Here is a 16,878-nt window from a genome sequence, read left to right as displayed (position 1 = left end):
AGCAACATGGCTTTGAGGGGTGTTGTGCTAGGGCGCCATAATTCGGCGCGGCGCGGCGTTGGAATGAGCATGCGTCGTTGTGGCGTCGAGTTGGAGCGTCGCGCGGCGCTCCAACTAAAAATATTTTTAATAAATATTTTTCTCCACTCAGCCCTACCCTCCCCACTATTCCATTTCTTATTGGAGAAGAAGCCGAGGAATGGAAGAAGGGAAGGGAGAGAGAAAGCTCTTCGAAGCTTTTTAGTCCATCGCTTATGCTATAAAAAACGTTTTGATTGTTGTAAGTGGTTATACTCTTATATTTGTTTTCAATTATTATGATTTCTACGAGTTTAATCTTTTCAAAATTAATAAAAATATATTATTCTCTCAATTTATCGAGTTTTCACTGTATAACTTTTCGTATATGATAAATATGATCTTCACAAGTATTTTGACTGTATTGAATTTCACCTGGCAAATTGGAAGTTATGCTTTTCTAAGGTAAATACATAGTATTCAATTTTGTAGACTTCCTTGCATTTTTTGGATTATTGCATTTCATACATGATATTGATTTATATTTCATAGAAAAATGACATGACTAATATGAGATAAATGTAACATTTGCATGTAAACAAGAAATATATTATGCTAACACTATAATTAATACGGGTTAACTCTTAAAATATAACATTTTGCATAGGAGGGTGGGTCAACGAGCTTTCTTTAAAGTAAATGGGTTGTGGTGTGATATTAGTTGTAGTTTGCAATCAATTGATCGAGTTATACTGACGGATGGAGTGTGATGACTCTTCATTGATCTGTTGAAGGTCACTTGTTTAAAATAAATTATTAATAGAAATAATTGAACGATATTATTAACTTATGATGATAGATTTATAAGATGGTTGGATGACAGATTAAATGATGAAAATATCACATTAAAGTTGGATGTCATACCTTATTTTTAATGATTTTATTCCTGATTCCATTCACATGATAGCATATGAATTACTTGATAAATAAAACTGATAGAACCTACATTGATATGATAGCATATGACAGAGTCATTGATGAGCTTATGGATATAATACATTCATAAGTACTTTAAAAAAAATTAAAAAAAAACATTCATAGGTACTTTGACTTAGCATATTGATATAGTACTTAAGAGTGATAATCTTTTTTTTTTATCATTTTTCTTATAGTTTAATAGATCTCTCTTAGCTTTAATGATCATATTAGTTTTACTATTGATTAATATGAATTTTACATATTGCTCATTATTTGTACTAAATAGACTATTGATTGTTGATTGATATTGATTTAAACTGGAGTTTGCATATTGATTCATTTATCTTATATTGAATGCAGTGATAATTTTGAATTTTAGACCTTGATATAAAAAAAATTAAATTATGACTATGAAAATATAATTATGTTTATCATTGTTTATATTTTCTTGAATACAATTAGTTTACTCTGATTATCAATGTTCTGGTAGTTAAAATAAAATGAAATTATTATACTTTAGATCTCGGGGCGTGACATATAATACATTACATTTCTTTTTTAGATATGTAAATAGGACAAAAGAATTATTATTTTTTAATATTTGTATAATATATTTTAAAAATTTTTGTTGTGAAAATTTATTTTAAATCTCTTTATTATTTCGAAGCTGAAAATAAATTAATAAAGCATATGATTTAGATAATTGATAGTATTTATTATAAAAGAATTTTCTCTTAATCATATTTAAATCAATATTTATTGGTTAATGATTCGTTTATTTTTTTATTATCTTTAAGTTTAGTGCTTAAATCTTTTTTTTTTTCATCTCTCTCTCTCTATTCTTCTCTTCTTCTTCTTTGTTGCTCTCGGATCAACCCTAGCTATGGCATCTCCGAAAAAGATGTTCCAGATCTTCGTTGCCTTCCCTGACCTAGGCCTTCCTTCCCGATCCCTTTCCCTATCGCCCGATCTCACCCTCCACCGCTTAAAGCGATCCCTTTTCCCCTACCAAACCCAAACACAAACCCTGAACTCCCTCTACTTTTCCCTCAACGGCAAACCCCTCCTCGACTCTTCCACGGTTTCCTCCGCTGGTGTTACGAGCTCAGCACTTCTCACCCTGCGCCTCCGAGTTGCCGGCGGCGGAGGCGATGGCGGCGCCACCGGTGCCGAATCGCGCGATTGTTACCTCAACATGTATGCTGTCAAAAAGCCCGACAAGGTTGACCCGAACGAGACCCGAATTTCGCGCTGGACTACTTGCGCCCTCTCCACTGAGCCGCTCGCCCCTCCATGCGTGATTGATAGAATTGGTAATATCTTCAACAAGGAGCCTCTCGTCGAAGCTCTCATCCACAAGCGGCTTCCTAAGGAGTTTAACCATATCAGAGGGTTGAGAGATATGATTCCTATTCATCTTTCGCCAATACCTGATGCTGGTAGACCGGAGATGAGGTTCCAGTGCCCAATTTCTGGGCTTGAGTTCAATGGGAAGTATGGGTTTGTTGCTATTAAGGGATGTGGGCATGTTTTGAGTGTGAAGGCTTTAAAGGAGGTGAAGTCGTCTGCTTGCTTGGTTTGCCATAAGGAGTTTTCGGAGTTGGATAAGGTTGTGATCAATGGAAGTTCTGACGAGGTGGCTGTTCTGAGGGAGAGGATGGAAGAGGAGAGGGGAAGGTTGAGGGAGAAGAAAGAGAAGAAAGTTGGGTATAGTTTGAGTGGCACAAAACATGGGGTTGATGAGAAAACTAGGAGCTTGGAGAATGTTGGGCATGATAGGTGTGGGAAGAGGTTCAAGGCTGTTGATATTGCTCCTGTTAATGCCACCAAGGAGGTTTATGCTTCTATTTTTACTTCATCTAAGAAGACCGAGTTCAAAGAAACTTATTCTTGCCGGTCACTGCCGCTTGGTAGGAATTGAGGAGGTGAAACCTGATGGAGTGTTGCCTTGTTTGCAAAGTGGTACATGGATATTTCTCTCTTCTGGTTATGTAGTTAGTAAGAGTTAAATTACGTTGGTTAACAGCGTGAGCACGGTGCCTTTGGAATATTTTGTGATATATTTGCTGTTTTAAACTAACTACATCAGGTGGACTGCCTAAACTCCTTTTAAATGTATGAACGACTTAATAGAATATGTTATGATTGTTTGGGTTTATACACATCAAACATGCTGCCAAGTTATTTTGAATTGTTTTCAATGTCTTTTCCTTTGTATTTCTCTATTCAGTGAGTTCCATTAGTTTTTTAACTAGTCTTGCATGTATGAGTTTTTAGTGTTATAATATGGCAGAAAATGAGTTTGTGTTGAAAATTTGGAAACCAACTTTAGAGGGCATTTGAACCCTCGCCTTCACTTTGATAAGTGGTGGGCATCACTATTCAATGAGTGTTATTTAGTTTCTTGAATTCTTCTTGCTTTTATATGTTTTGATGTTATGTAGCATAAAATGAGTCTGTGATGAAATTGTGGAAATAAACTTTAGAGAGCATTTGTACCCTTTCCTTCACTTTGATAAAGTGGTGGGCAATGCCATCTGAGTTTACTCATGGAGAAAGCCACTTGCTAGCCCAAATGTCTAATAAAAGTTTTAGTTTTGATTGATTGTCAGGTGATGCTACATCTAGTTTTTTGTTTGTTTGACTTCTAAAACGTCAAATTAATTCATAACCTGGCAAGTTTATATTATGCGAAGCAGTGACTTAATATATGGATCAATCAAATGCCCCCTTGTAATACTCCTGTGCATGCTGTGTAATACAAGCTTCAGTGCCAGTTTTTAGAGCATGGGGATGGACAAGAAAGAAGCTTCCACCAGTAGTTAACGTTTTCTGTTTTTCTTATTTTGTCACATTTGAAAACCAATCCTAAGCTTGGGTTAGTCAGTATTTTTTGGGCCGTTCTTCTCTTCTCAGAGATATCATTTTACGAGCGCTGATATTGGTTGAAATTTTTAATATCTGGTCTGAGATTCAATACAGCAGTAAAGGTGACTCATGTCGTATGCTTTTAATGACTAGAGGTTCTATATTTTGCAAATTGATAAGTTTTGCTTCTAGCTGCTATGTCTATGGGTTTGTCCATTTGAAGTTAAATGGTTTGGAAGAATGTTTTAGGTCATGTCCTCTATGTCACTTTCAATCATGATGTAGTTTTGTTCTATACTAGTTAATCAAGGGGGGTTTACATTTTACATACATACCACTTTATTTCATGTTATTTACATATCTATCACCTAAAACATTAATATTACATGCCTACCACTCATATAACAAATTTGGATGCATGAAATGAAATATTAAAGTTTATAGGATGGTATGAATGGTAGAAATGAATTATAGGAGTGGTATATTTGATATTAAAGTTGTATATGGGTGGTAGACATATAATATTTAATATTTTAGGTGTTAGATATAATATTTAATATTTTAGGTGTTAGATATGTAAATAGCATGAAATAAAGTGTAAATTTCCCTAAATTTTAAGTTTGCATGGGAAGATATAGAGTTCATTTTTAGTTGACTGTCTAACATAAAATTTATATCAAAAATTCATATATGAATCCATTTTTTTGTTTAGGAAGTGTTTGAGCATTATTTTAGAATGGAAGTTGGGAGGGATTTGCTAATACATCACTCGTAAGAAGCATGCCAAAATCTAATTGTGATGAAAAATAATCAAAGATTTAAGATGTAACTTGGAAATTGATGTAGCTGAACTCAAATGTAGTGTACGTTTGGTTTGGTTTGACTAATTTAAAAATAAGATAAGATTTTCAGTATGGAAATTAGGGTGTTCGAATGGAAATGTTTGAAAATTAGTTGATGAGAAGAAGAATAAACATTGCATTTGGTGCAAAGAATTTAAATGAAAGGTGTAAATTCTAAAACATTTGGAATTGTGATGTGAAACAACATGGACGGCTTTGCAAGGGAGAAGATCTCTTCTCCAAAATTCCAAGTCCTTCCACAAAAGCTGAGAATCTCTTTAAAGGAATATGGGAAGCTTTCGGCCAAGAGAAACAACCTCAAACTTTCTTTCCAAAACCTGAGATAAATCTCAGATATTGCTTAGGAAATAAAGGTGGGGGAGGGAAAGAATATTGATTAGAGTTCAGGTGGAGAAATAAAAAAGGAAGGAAAAATCTGGGAGGGAGAAGGGGACGGGTCAGAAGAGAAAAGAAGGTGACATTGGCGGTGGATTGAGAGGCGGTGGGGAGGGATTTTGATTTCCTGATTGAATGCCTTGAATTAGGAAATCAAATTACTTAGGCAAGGGATAGGGAATTTCGGCTGGAGAAAAAAGGGGAAAAAGGTAATAAATGTGAGTGAAGCCAAGGCGGAGGTGATTTAATTTGGAGAGTGATTTGAGTAAATTAATGTCTTAAATCTGAATTTAAATTCAGATTTGAGAATTAATGACGATTGGCTTAAATGGTGGGAGAGATTAATGGTGTGAATAATGCTAATTCGAATTCAAATTTTGGAATTCAAATTTGCATTAATGAAGAGCTCTTCCCTAATTGGAAACTAATTGATTATAAGGGAAGAATTAAGGGAGGCTGGCGGGATTTTGAATTCAAAATTCTGAGATTTTATTTCAGAATTAATGACATCATTAAATGCCTAATTATTAAGAATGAATTAAGCAATAAATAAATTTGAATTCAAATTTGAATTTTTTGAATTCAAATCCTTCGTTAACTTAATCCCTCCAATTTAGGAAATGCAATTAATAATTGGAGCAAAGGTGGGGTTCTCGGTTGGGGATAAGGAGGTGGATGGTGGCCAGTGGCTAGAGCTTGGGCCGGCGGTATGAGGGGTCGGGTGGAGTGTCGGCCGTGGGTTGAGGAAGTGGAGCTAGGGGGGGAATACTTGGGTGGATGAAGAGGGGAGGAAGTAGATGAACAACAAAAAATACGAGTAAAATAGAAGATAACTAACGAACTCACAAAGAGATCATAAGAACCGCGAACCTCTGACTCTTCCAAAGATTGACGGGTATTGCTTTTGCCCTCACCTTGGGCTTTCCATAGAACTCACACAAAGATCTAGGAGAGTTGAACTCACCAAGAGATCAAGAAAATATGAACTCACAAAGAGATCAAAAGTAGAAATTTTCATTCATCATCGTCATCATTATACAAGAGAATGAGCTTCTATATATAGGCCTCAAGAGAAATTAAAAGTCACATTTTCCCCTTGGGCTTACATAAGACAAGAGGGTAAAAAAGGTAAATTGCGAAACTAAATTAAAATACACTTAATAAACGAAAATAAAACAAAGTGATCTCGGTCGTCGATCTTCAGCTCCTCCTCGGACAAACATGGACGGTTGGATGTCCGCATCAGATTGTCATAAATTATTACATGTTAGGATAATATTAGGCATGCATAAGTTATTATTTTAGAGTTTAAAATTTTGAAATCAACAGTGCTAGTAATATGATGATTTTTATGAAGTGAAATATTTTTGTTTACACTATAGATTTCGATTATCTTTATGCTCTAGTCAGATTAGATTTTGAATACTAATTTTCAAATAAATTGGGTGTTATTACAAGTATGCGCTAGTAACTAGTTAAAAAACGTAGATACTTTTGTTTTTTGCGGTGAGTTAAATTGAAATTTGGTACCAAATCAGTTAAAATGTGGAGAGGATTCAAGGTGGTTCTTGACGGGAGAATGAAATGTGATGAATGATACTACATTTTATTTTGTAATAGCATGTGATATCACAACGAAAAATAAAGAAAAATGTTTAGTTGCTTTTTGAAAGTGTAGTTGCTAAAGTGCAAATGAAATATTTATTTAGAAGCAAAGAATATTTTCTTTTGCAAAAGTTGTATGGTGACTCTAAAAATAAAGTTTAGCCACACAATATGGAGTTATTGTTGTGGAAATAATTTAAAGGTTTTGAAAGAGTAAAGGATTTGATGATTGAAGTGAAAAGTTGAGAATTTTTAGTTTTTTAAGGTTGTTTATTAGAAGAGGTGAGTTGAAATTTTAATGTGGGATGAAAATACTAGTTGAATTAAGGAGATTATGATTGAAGTTTTGTGGGAGTCTGAAAATAGTTCATGTAGAAGGGACCTGGTTATAGAGTGAATTGGAAGAAAAATTTGACCATCATCATCATTAGTATTATATTAACTTTTTGGGATTAGCTTTATGCAAACCGCCAGTATCATTACAGAATACAAAGTTTTCACTTTTTATTTATGTTAGAAATTGCATCACTTTTATCTTTTCAGAATATAATCACCGAGTTTAAGTTTTCATAGATATAAATTGCTATTGGCCTTGAATAGAACTCATTTGATTTCTGAGGCATGTAAACCTCTCAACATGATCATGTTACAGTATAGTTGCCAATATCTGCTGAATGAGGCCTTTTTTTGGTCTTTTTTTTTTTTTTGGTTCCAAACACTCTTTTTTCTCAAGTGAATTTTGCTTTTCATGATATGTGTGAATGCATTTTGGAAGTAAAAACAGCAAGATAGCAAGTAGAAAACTGTAGGAATTTGAAGATATGGGCTGATTTTGATTAGCACTTCAACAATAATGAAAGATACAATTGATCTACTATTCGAGAGGTAGATCAGCTCTCTCACAAACCCTAGACGTTTCCAAGAACAACTCCTAAGAAAACTACAACAAACATTAATCACATAATCAAAATAAAACAACCTAATTACCCTTAAATAAACCATCATATTTTCCATCAAAATCTGAATTCAAATCAGCCCTCTTTCCTTTAATAAAACTTTCCTAATTTTCTCTCAAATTTGAATTCAAATCAGCCTTTTTTCCTCTAAATAAAATCCTCCTAATTCCCTCTCAAATCTAAATTCAAATCAGCCACATTTCCTTAAATTAATCTTTCTTAATATCCTCCCAAATCTAAATTCAATCAGGCATCTTTTCTTAAATAAACTTTCCTAATTATTTATATCATGGTTTCTCCTCCTTGCATAGTGAATATTAACTCTCCCTAGCCCCAAAAGTTCAGGGCTTTAGCCTTTCTGTATGACACATAGTTATTAACTGGAATGAATAATGCCAGAATGACTTGAGCTGATTTTGTGCAGTTATATAATTTCATGTGCAGTAGAGCTAAATCACTTGAGGTAGTCTAACATATTTTCTTCTGTCAATGCGTTAATTCAAGCTATAATAACTATCCGTCAAAAACAGAACTTCCGAACTATGTCTCAAGTAATCATTATAATAGCAGACAAAAAATAACGCAGGGTGGAGAGAGCAAATGAGTTTGTTGATTGTACAAGTTGACAGCGAGAATTTGTGTGTCATTGTTTACACAAATCACTTCGCTCGCTTGAATATATATTACACTGTAATTACATGTCTAGCTGCACTGTAAAAGCAAAAAATTTACTGTAGTATTAACAATTTCAATGAACTGGATAGAGTATTTCAAATACCTCAAAAATTACTCAAAATTTACTTTCTTCCAAACAAACACCTGAATCAAATCCCTGCAACTAGTTTTTTTTTGTATATTGTTAATACTTGCAACCAAATATAACTTTAACATAAGTTGATTGCATCGAATTTGTAAGAATACATCAAAGAAGGAAGAGAAGCTATTGAGGTTCAGAATGAGTAATTCTTCTGCAATATCTTGCTCAGGACATCACCTAATATGCTCACAATGCACTGAGACAAAGTTGTATGCTTTTTTTTTTTTTTTTTTGTGACTAGGAAGCACTGTCCTTAGGCCAGTGAAAATCCCAATCGACCTAGCATGCAACCCACACTAATTTACACGGGCTAACACTTAAAGCTTTCACTGCTTGCCAAGGGATTTGAGCCAGGGACCTAGGCTTTGCCCAACCGGCTCTTCACCATCCGGACAAGCAGCGGTGGGTAAAGTTGTATGCTTCAATAAGCATTATGTTCCAGGTTGCAAGTTCTGAAGTTCCACCCCTCTCTCAAATTCCCTCCCTTTATTTATAAATTCGTAGAAACAATTACATCATTGAGGTTTCAGAATGAGTAAGACTTCGTTTGGGACGGCTTTCTTTCTGCTTCTTAAAGCAGCTTTTTTATTTTTGTACTAAAAAATTGCTTTAAGAAGCAGTAAAAAAACTGTGCCAAATGAAACCTAAATATCCTGCAATATCGAAATGATTTAATAAGTACATTATGTTCCAGGTTGCAAGTTCTGAAATTCCACCCCTCTCAGATTCCCTTTATTTTACTCATTATCAAAGCACAGAACCTCAAATCCATAATTGCTGAGGAAAGCCAGAGACATCTATCAACTAAACTAAACAATTTTTTGACCCAGCTACTCTATATAAAATTGATGTAACTTCTCTTTGATTGATTGATTGAGTGATTTCATTTTGCTGATTATTGGAATGAGTCAGATGAATTTTTTTAGGAGTTTTTATAAACATAACATTTAAAATTATTATATTATATTTCTATAATCTAAATTATACAATTTATTTTTCTACCACCTAAATACAATTTCTCTCCCTTAAAATATCACTCCGCTGGCTTTCGTCAAAACTTAACCCCGACCTTTGTTTCACGAAACTTCACCGGAGACAGGGAAGGTGCTTCAGGTGGGCATGATGGAGGAGTGCGACGGTGAAGGAGAGGGAGAGGGTGAGTGTAACTACTAGTACGCCAATGGCTATCGTCGGTTTTGCCATTGTTAAGCTCTGTCTTAGTTTCTTTAAGTTTTTTAGACGAAGAGAAGGAAAGTAGAGGATGTGTTTGATTCTATGGCGAGAAAGAGCATTGTAATAGAATGCATCTTGTCTTAATGAATAATAAAGATGGTCACATCATATACTACATATAATGATGATATAATGAAAAAAAAAAATCCTCCATTTATCATTATTCACTTCAAACATCCTTAACAATCACAGCAAAATCAATGAGCCCTCTATCCACCAAATGCCAAAAAAAGAAATCCTTAACAATAGAAAAGCTCTAGTTCATGCCTGTCAAAGAATGAATAGCAATTCAATTCATAGCAGAATTTAATCTTTAAAGTCAATCACTAAAGTAATGACACTTATAGGTCAAACCCACCATCAAAATAAGGACATTGCTGCTAAAAACTCAATAATCTAATAACCAAAATGCAAAATCCTAATTCGCGTCTCCACAACCACCACAGAAGCATCATTCTTGAATTTGATAAGCTCTCTCCTCTCAAAGAGCCCCTCCTGAACAACCTGGCACAACAAGCACGTCGTCTGGATCACCCTCATTGATGAGAAAGTATTCTGTGCGATCATCGGGCCGTCCAGAGGCAAATCAGAGCACGCCACGTCACCTAGTACAGAGTATCGACACACAGCAAAAAAAGTAACGTTGTGCGCTCTGATTTATCTCTGGATGCCATCCATTGACCGCTCAGAATAATTTTTCCTCATCGACACACTTAGCTCCTTCACATAACTCCCTATTTTCATCAGATCAGAACGTTGAAATCCACAACGCAAAACCATCGGCGATGCAGGGAAAAACGTTAGCGAAGAAATTGGCAACATATTACAGTTGGAGAATGCTACATTGAGAGGAGCGAAAAGAACGTCAGAGTGGGGTTTTGACGAGAGCTGACATAGTGGTATTAGGCATGTAATTACAATAAATTTAGGTTTTGTGTATGTAAAAAACATTTTTTTTATTTATTAAAATAATGAACGATAAGTCAAAAAATTTGTATTTTAAACTCCTAATGATAATATTCATTCATCTATATATGTATGAATGCATTTGTTAATATTTATATAGGTGTATAATATATTAAGAATTTATCTTATAAAGTTTGAAGATGAATTTGAAAGTGAATATTTGACTTATAATGAAATTAATGATATTGTCTCCATACAAATAATAAATAATAAACATGAGATGGGGTGATTCAAAACCAATGAAAATTTTAAATTTTTACTATATATTGGAGTTCAATTTTATTAAATTGATTCGTCTGTTTGTTTGGGCTCAACTCAATAAATGATTTATTAGCCGAATCCACTGTTCTAATGAGCTAAGTTTGAGCAAGTCTCGAGATAAATCAATTTATAATTCAAATTATTTAAATAAATATTAACAAAAAATATATATATTATAATTATTTTAATTTCAAAACCATTTGAAAATAGTAAAAATACTGAACAGCTCAATTGTTTTTTTAACTAATTTATTATAAGATCTCTCATAATATCTCATATTATGAATTTTAATTTAATTTGATAAATCACAAATACAATTATCACTATTGGTAGGCGTATCACTTGTCGTGTTCGGGCCAGTAGGTTCAATGGCTGGGTTCGTGTATTTCCATATAATAGTCCCACATCGTTGGGAAGAAAAATATCGCGCTATCTGTTGCTATAAAATGCATTCGCCTCCATTTGAATTAATCACGCAGCTGCGTGGTGGGCACAGAGCGAACTATTCTTTCGCCTTTTACTAAAGAATACCGTGTGTCCGCCACTCAAAGCAGCATACGCCATTTTTTGGAAGGGTTTCTTGAAAAAGAAATCCTTACAAATCAAAACAAATTTTTATTAACTTAAATTACATAAAGGTTATTTAGAAAAAAATATTATTATTTGGCTCTATAACGTTGTACTAATAAGCTGTTTTAAAATTGTATAATTATTTTTATATCATTTATTTTAAATTCAATTAAAAAAGCTATTAATGTTTATTTATCTAAAATAGAATGTATGTTTTTTTCTTTTGAAAATACTTATAAAAGGAATAAATTTTCATTATATATTTATTAAGATTTGTTGAGTTTAAAGAACTATTATGTTTTTGAAAATGTGTGTGTATGTATATATATATATATATATATTTGTGATGACCAGAGATAAATTTTTTAAGAATTTACCGAAATTGCACAAAATATTAGAATTTATTTATTCAGCTCTACAAAATATTAGAATTATTTTTTCAACTCTTAATGTTTATTTACAACTTATATTATTATTTAATTTGTTAATGGCATAGCTAATGAAATCATTGGACACTTGCAATGATCTTTTATTGGACTCGTAGGATCTTATTAGGCATTTCGTTTGTTTGTAGATGCCTTCTCCTGACAAACTTGTGCGCATTTTTAGAGGTGTCAATTCAGGTCAGTGGGTTGGGTTCGGGTCGAATTCGAAATTGACACGATATTATTCAGATCAACTCGAATCTGACAAGTTTTTTAAAATGGGTCGGGTTTTCGAACCCGATCCTATTCGGGTCCTGGTCAACTCGACCCAACACGAATGTCCCGAAGTTGACCTAAAATTGCTAACTTTCTAGTTAATATTCGATTTTAAGGTAAAAAACGGGTCAATGTTGGTTTTCGGGTCAAATAGGAGTTTTCATGTCATTTCCGGATCATTTTCGGGTTGTTGGGTCATCCCGAACCCGAGCCGATTTTTAAAAAGGCTTGATTTGTTGAACACGAATCTGACCCGTTTTGGGTCTGGGTTGACCCGAATCCGGATTTTTCCGAGTTGGGTTCAGATCGTATTTCGGGCCATGTCAAAAATTGACACCCCTACGAGTCTCCTCTTTTTCGCTATATGGCCTCAGCAATGGGGCCTTTACAAAACATTAGAATTTATTTATTTAATACAGAATATTCTTTTTGAAGCGGAAAATGAGTTACCATTTAATGATGACAAATATGATGTTTTTTTGTTAAGAAATAATGTTCAAGTGGAAATAATTATTATTTTATGTGATTATTAATGCATTTTGGAGTATAACGTAAACTTATCCGTTAGAGATGGTCTCAGATGAAAGGTATTGAGTGAAGTGGTTGTAATATTTGATATTTTTTTTTTATTTTAATAGTTTGAGTATTATTATATGCATATAAATAATAAAATTTAGCTGCTAACTATATAAATTCTAATATTTACATCTGCTATGTGTGTATCTTATTTAAGATTTTTTTTTTTTTTTTTAATTTGTGTGTTGAGCAGAAATAGAGTATGTTACGCTTTTGAATCAGCATGCAAAGAGGAATTCGAAGACTGACGCTTGGCTCAAAATCCTTCCTTTCTCCTGTGTCTTTCCTCTAAGCTGTCACAAAGAAAGAATAATACAATACAAAAAAGAGTAGCAACAAGATCCCTTCTTTTCATTATTCTTGAACTCCCGAAGCATTCCAGAACCTAAAAAATCTCTTCTTTTCTTTCAGACTCTCGAGATCGAGGACGGCAGCAGAGACAAGAGATATCCTAAATGTCCAATCTTCAGCTCAACCTCACTCAAACTTTCTGTGGCTTCTCCTGCCGCAAGATTAGAGCTTCTTCAAATGGTTTCAATCTAAACGTTCGCCCCTTTTTTGTTCTTATTTCGCTTCAATGTGAGAACGCATTCATTATAATGATCCTAGAAATAAGAAAACTTGTGTTTTTTTTTTGGCTGGAAGTTCTCATGGATCTAGGGTTTTGTTTGGTTTCTGTTTATGGCCTGGTTTCTCCGGATTTTCAAACCTATTTAGATTTGAGTGTTTCATTTTTCTTCTGGATTCTGGGGTTTTCTTAGTTTATAACGTGATAGTTTTGTGGGATTACTACTGTTGACTAGATATCCTAGAATTTTAGGAATACTGTTATTTTTATTTTAATGTTTGTGTTTTATGCTGGAACTTGATTATGAGATTTGATTATTAATTGGCTTTTGGGTATAGGAATTCCCTTCTCCAAGCCAAAATCAGGTGGCCTTGTTATTCTAGATATACCTCTTGAGAAAATAAGAAGGCCACTAATGCGTACTCGAGAAAATGATCAAGAAAAGGTGAAGGACCTCATGGAGAGCATCCGAGAGATTGGACTCCAGGAGCCTGTAAGTATACTCTGCCTGGTTTCTCTAGAGCTGAAAGCTATACTGAAAATTAATACTGAACTTGATATTCTCATGGTGGCCTTGTTTGTATGGTTTTGTTTCTAGTGAATGATTTCTTGTACTCTATTTAATTTGTGGAGAATTTTATTGACAAATTTATGATCATTTTTAAGAGGCAAGCACAGGTGTTCTCTAAGAGATAGAGAGATGCATTGAATTTAATGCGAAAAATAAGCAATTTTAAATGTTTTGTTTGAAATCTTGGTTTGAAAAGTTATCAGAAAGCTAATCATTAGTATTTCCTGACCGAGGCAAAATAAATTTGTTATGCTCATAATTGAACTTGTGGAAGAGATGAAATAGAACTGAGATTTATCTCCTGTATTAGAAGATGAATGGATTATCAAATGGAGAGGTTAGAAAATTTAAACTTCTGGTACAAGAAGGTTATTTAGCTGTCATCTCTAAATATTGAATATTTAACCGATAAATTGATATTTCAATGTGTAGAAATCATGATGTCTATTTGAATATTCAACCTAATATGAAGTCTTTGAAAAATAACACCAACATTTTAATGATACTAAACCAAACATTCCCCTTCATTCAATTGTTTCCTTATGTTTATAATGTGCTAATGCTACTAGGATTTTACTATTCTTTATATATCAAAGGGAGTTTGAGAATTTTGAAAGAAAAGCCAACTTTCAGTCTAATTGCTCTTATTGTGGTAAAATCTGTTCAAGAACTGCATCATACCTAGTTTTGAAGGACTCACATATGCCATTAGGAGTTGGCAGGATAGTTAAATTTATTGAATTATAGACCATAACAAACCTATATGGTAAATTTATCTACATGCGTGGTTTTATACTTTATGTGATTTGAAAATTTGGTGGGGGCAAATTTCCTTCACCTCTTCTTTTTTTTTTTTCCTTCACCTCTTCTTGTGTTGGGTGATTGTATCAATTAGGTGTAACGTTTTCACAAGATTTTGTTGATATTACTCATTTTAATGCAACTTTTTCACTCGTTTTCTTTGTGTTGAATAAGAATATCATGTGATACTTTATATGGGCTATGAAGATCTTGTAATATGTTGAGAGATCTTTTAGGCTTCACTAGCCCAAATATTGGGATTCATCTCCCATAACACTTGTGGAATCACTAACTTATGGGGATTCACTCACTTATCATATTGAGAAATTACTTACCCAAATAAAAAGAAATTCTCATTGTCTCATCCTTAAGTTCTCTTTGATACCCTTCCATATCAATGCCTTTATAATTTTAAAAAAAAAAAACAAAATCTTAGCCAATTAAATGAGGTAATTTGTAGAGGGTAGTTGGTGGTTGGGACTACAATTTGATGAGGTGATTTGTGGGTGGTAGGTGATGGTTGGATAATTAATTTCTAATGAATATAACTTCATTCCTCCCTTCATGAAAGAAACTTGGTTTTGAATTTGATCTTTGACAAATCATCTCCTTCTTAATAGTTGATCATTGCTTATCAAAATGCTTGAGTTGAGACACTGAGAAACCCACACTGATGCCAATTTGATGTCACCCAAGAAGATGAAGTATATTTGAAAATAATTAAGAAGAGGGATTTTTTTACTATAGGAAAAAACAGAGTGAAAATTAAGATTCATTCACCCAAAATTTTTATAACCCGCTTACCCATAACAATTGGGAAATCACTCACCCTAACAAGAGGATCTAATCATGCTCTTATAATTAAACTCACTCCCAAAGTCCTTCTATCTTTGCCTTTTATAACCTCAAATATGAATACATAGCCAATTAAATGTGTTGTTGATTGTTTGCGTGTGGGTGGCGGGAGGGGGTGGTATTTGGGGGTTGGTTAAATGAGGTAGTTGGTAAGTACAATAAATTATTTGATGGATACTTTATTATTCTCCCCTTCATTAAAGAAAATGCAGCCTTGAGTTTGATATCTAACAAACTTACCCCTTGATGTGGTCAATTGGTACTTAGGTAAAGCTTTAAGATACTATAAAAGTTGCTTGATACTAAGTTGATGTAGCCCTAGAAGATGAAGTAAAATTAAAAATAGATAAGAAGAATTTCATTACTATAATGTGAAAATACATAAGAGAAAGTGGAGATTCACGCACCCAAAAATATTAGGACACACCCATAACTTTTTTGGGATTCTTCTCACATAATTCCCTTGTCCATTATATTAGGGAATTAGTCATCCAAATTAAAAGAATCCCTCAATGTATCTATTAAGCTCTCTCCAAAACCTTGTCTTTTATAGCCTCAAAAATGAACTCTTGCCAATCAAATGAGATTGTTGGTTTGGTTAGTTGGTGATTGGTTAAATGAGGTCCATGATAAGTGATTTGGTAGAACAATTAATTCTGCTGGATACTTCATATGTAGTAGTTAAGATTAAATTAGCCCTTGACTATGCATGCTATAAGCTTAAGTAGTACAATTGTTTAAATTATTTAAATGTGTCTTTTGCATTCATTATTTAAGATTCCTATGTAGCAAGAATTTGACTGCAACAAAACTTAAAAATTATTTTTTTTACCCAATATATGTTAATCTAATGATTATAATATATACTCTTTAAAAGTCTTCTTCATAATTAAAATAGATTTTTTAGATGGAAAATGTTTCTTTTTCAACACCTTTGCTCAAGGTGTGTGCTTCGCGTATTGGTCAACCATATTATCTTGAGGGCATGTTGCACTTTTGACACCACTGCTAATGATGTGAAACATAATGCATGGAAACAAGAACTGCTTGGGGATTTTAATATAAGATTGTTAAAGCTTTGCTAGTTATAAAATTAATGCTTCCCCAAAATAAGTTTTCGGAATTATCAAGTCGAAATTAAGTAAAGCATGCGGTTATAACTAGATTAACGGGACAATATCAAATTGACAACATAGAATTAGAGAGTAACGTTATGGGGAGAAACAATAATCCACAATTAACAAATAGAACTTTTCACCTTGGGTCTCTCACTCACTCTCTTGTTGGTGGCACTTT

At 33.5% G+C, this 16,878-nt stretch overlaps 2 protein-coding genes and 1 non-coding gene across 3 annotated transcripts in view; all 3 read left to right on the top strand.

Moving 5' to 3' along the window:
- The first annotated feature begins 1,807 nt into the window (after positions 1 to 1,807).
- On the top strand, positions 1,808 to 3,211 carry LOC110111046 (protein RTF2 homolog). The gene has a single exon (XM_020842741.2). The coding sequence runs from the start codon at positions 1,880 to 1,882 to the stop codon at positions 2,915 to 2,917; it is 1,038 nt and encodes a 345-aa protein (XP_020698400.1). The 5' UTR covers positions 1,808 to 1,879; the 3' UTR covers positions 2,918 to 3,211.
- An 8,206-nt stretch (positions 3,212 to 11,417) lies between these two features.
- Positions 11,418 to 11,533, top strand: LOC114580628. Its single transcript, XR_003702121.1, has one exon. It is a non-coding gene; the product is annotated as a U5 spliceosomal RNA (small nuclear RNA).
- A 1,424-nt stretch (positions 11,534 to 12,957) lies between these two features.
- LOC110110974 (sulfiredoxin, chloroplastic/mitochondrial) overlaps positions 12,958 to 16,878 on the top strand; it is a 6,948-nt gene continuing 3,027 nt past the window's right edge. Inside the window, exons 1-3 of the mRNA XM_020842641.2 lie at positions 12,958 to 13,116; positions 13,199 to 13,318; positions 13,694 to 13,848. Coding sequence (XP_020698300.1) covers positions 13,243 to 13,318; positions 13,694 to 13,848 — 231 coding nt within the window. The 5' untranslated portion in view covers positions 12,958 to 13,116; positions 13,199 to 13,242. The remainder of the gene's footprint in view (positions 13,117 to 13,198; positions 13,319 to 13,693; positions 13,849 to 16,878) is intronic.

This window comes from Dendrobium catenatum, unplaced genomic scaffold (assembly GCF_001605985.2).
Source record: "Dendrobium catenatum unplaced genomic scaffold, ASM160598v2 fragScaff_scaffold_1132, whole genome shotgun sequence".
NCBI classification, from domain to species: Eukaryota; Viridiplantae; Streptophyta; class Magnoliopsida; order Asparagales; family Orchidaceae; genus Dendrobium; species Dendrobium catenatum.
Note: the sequence above shows the minus strand (reverse complement) of the source record. Positions and strands in the feature narration are given on the sequence as shown.

Excerpts from the sequence above, each read along its gene's own strand:
- LOC110111046 (XM_020842741.2), top strand. The coding sequence starts at position 1,880 with ATGGCATCTCCGAAAAAGATGTTCCAGATCTTCGTTGCCTTCCCTGAC.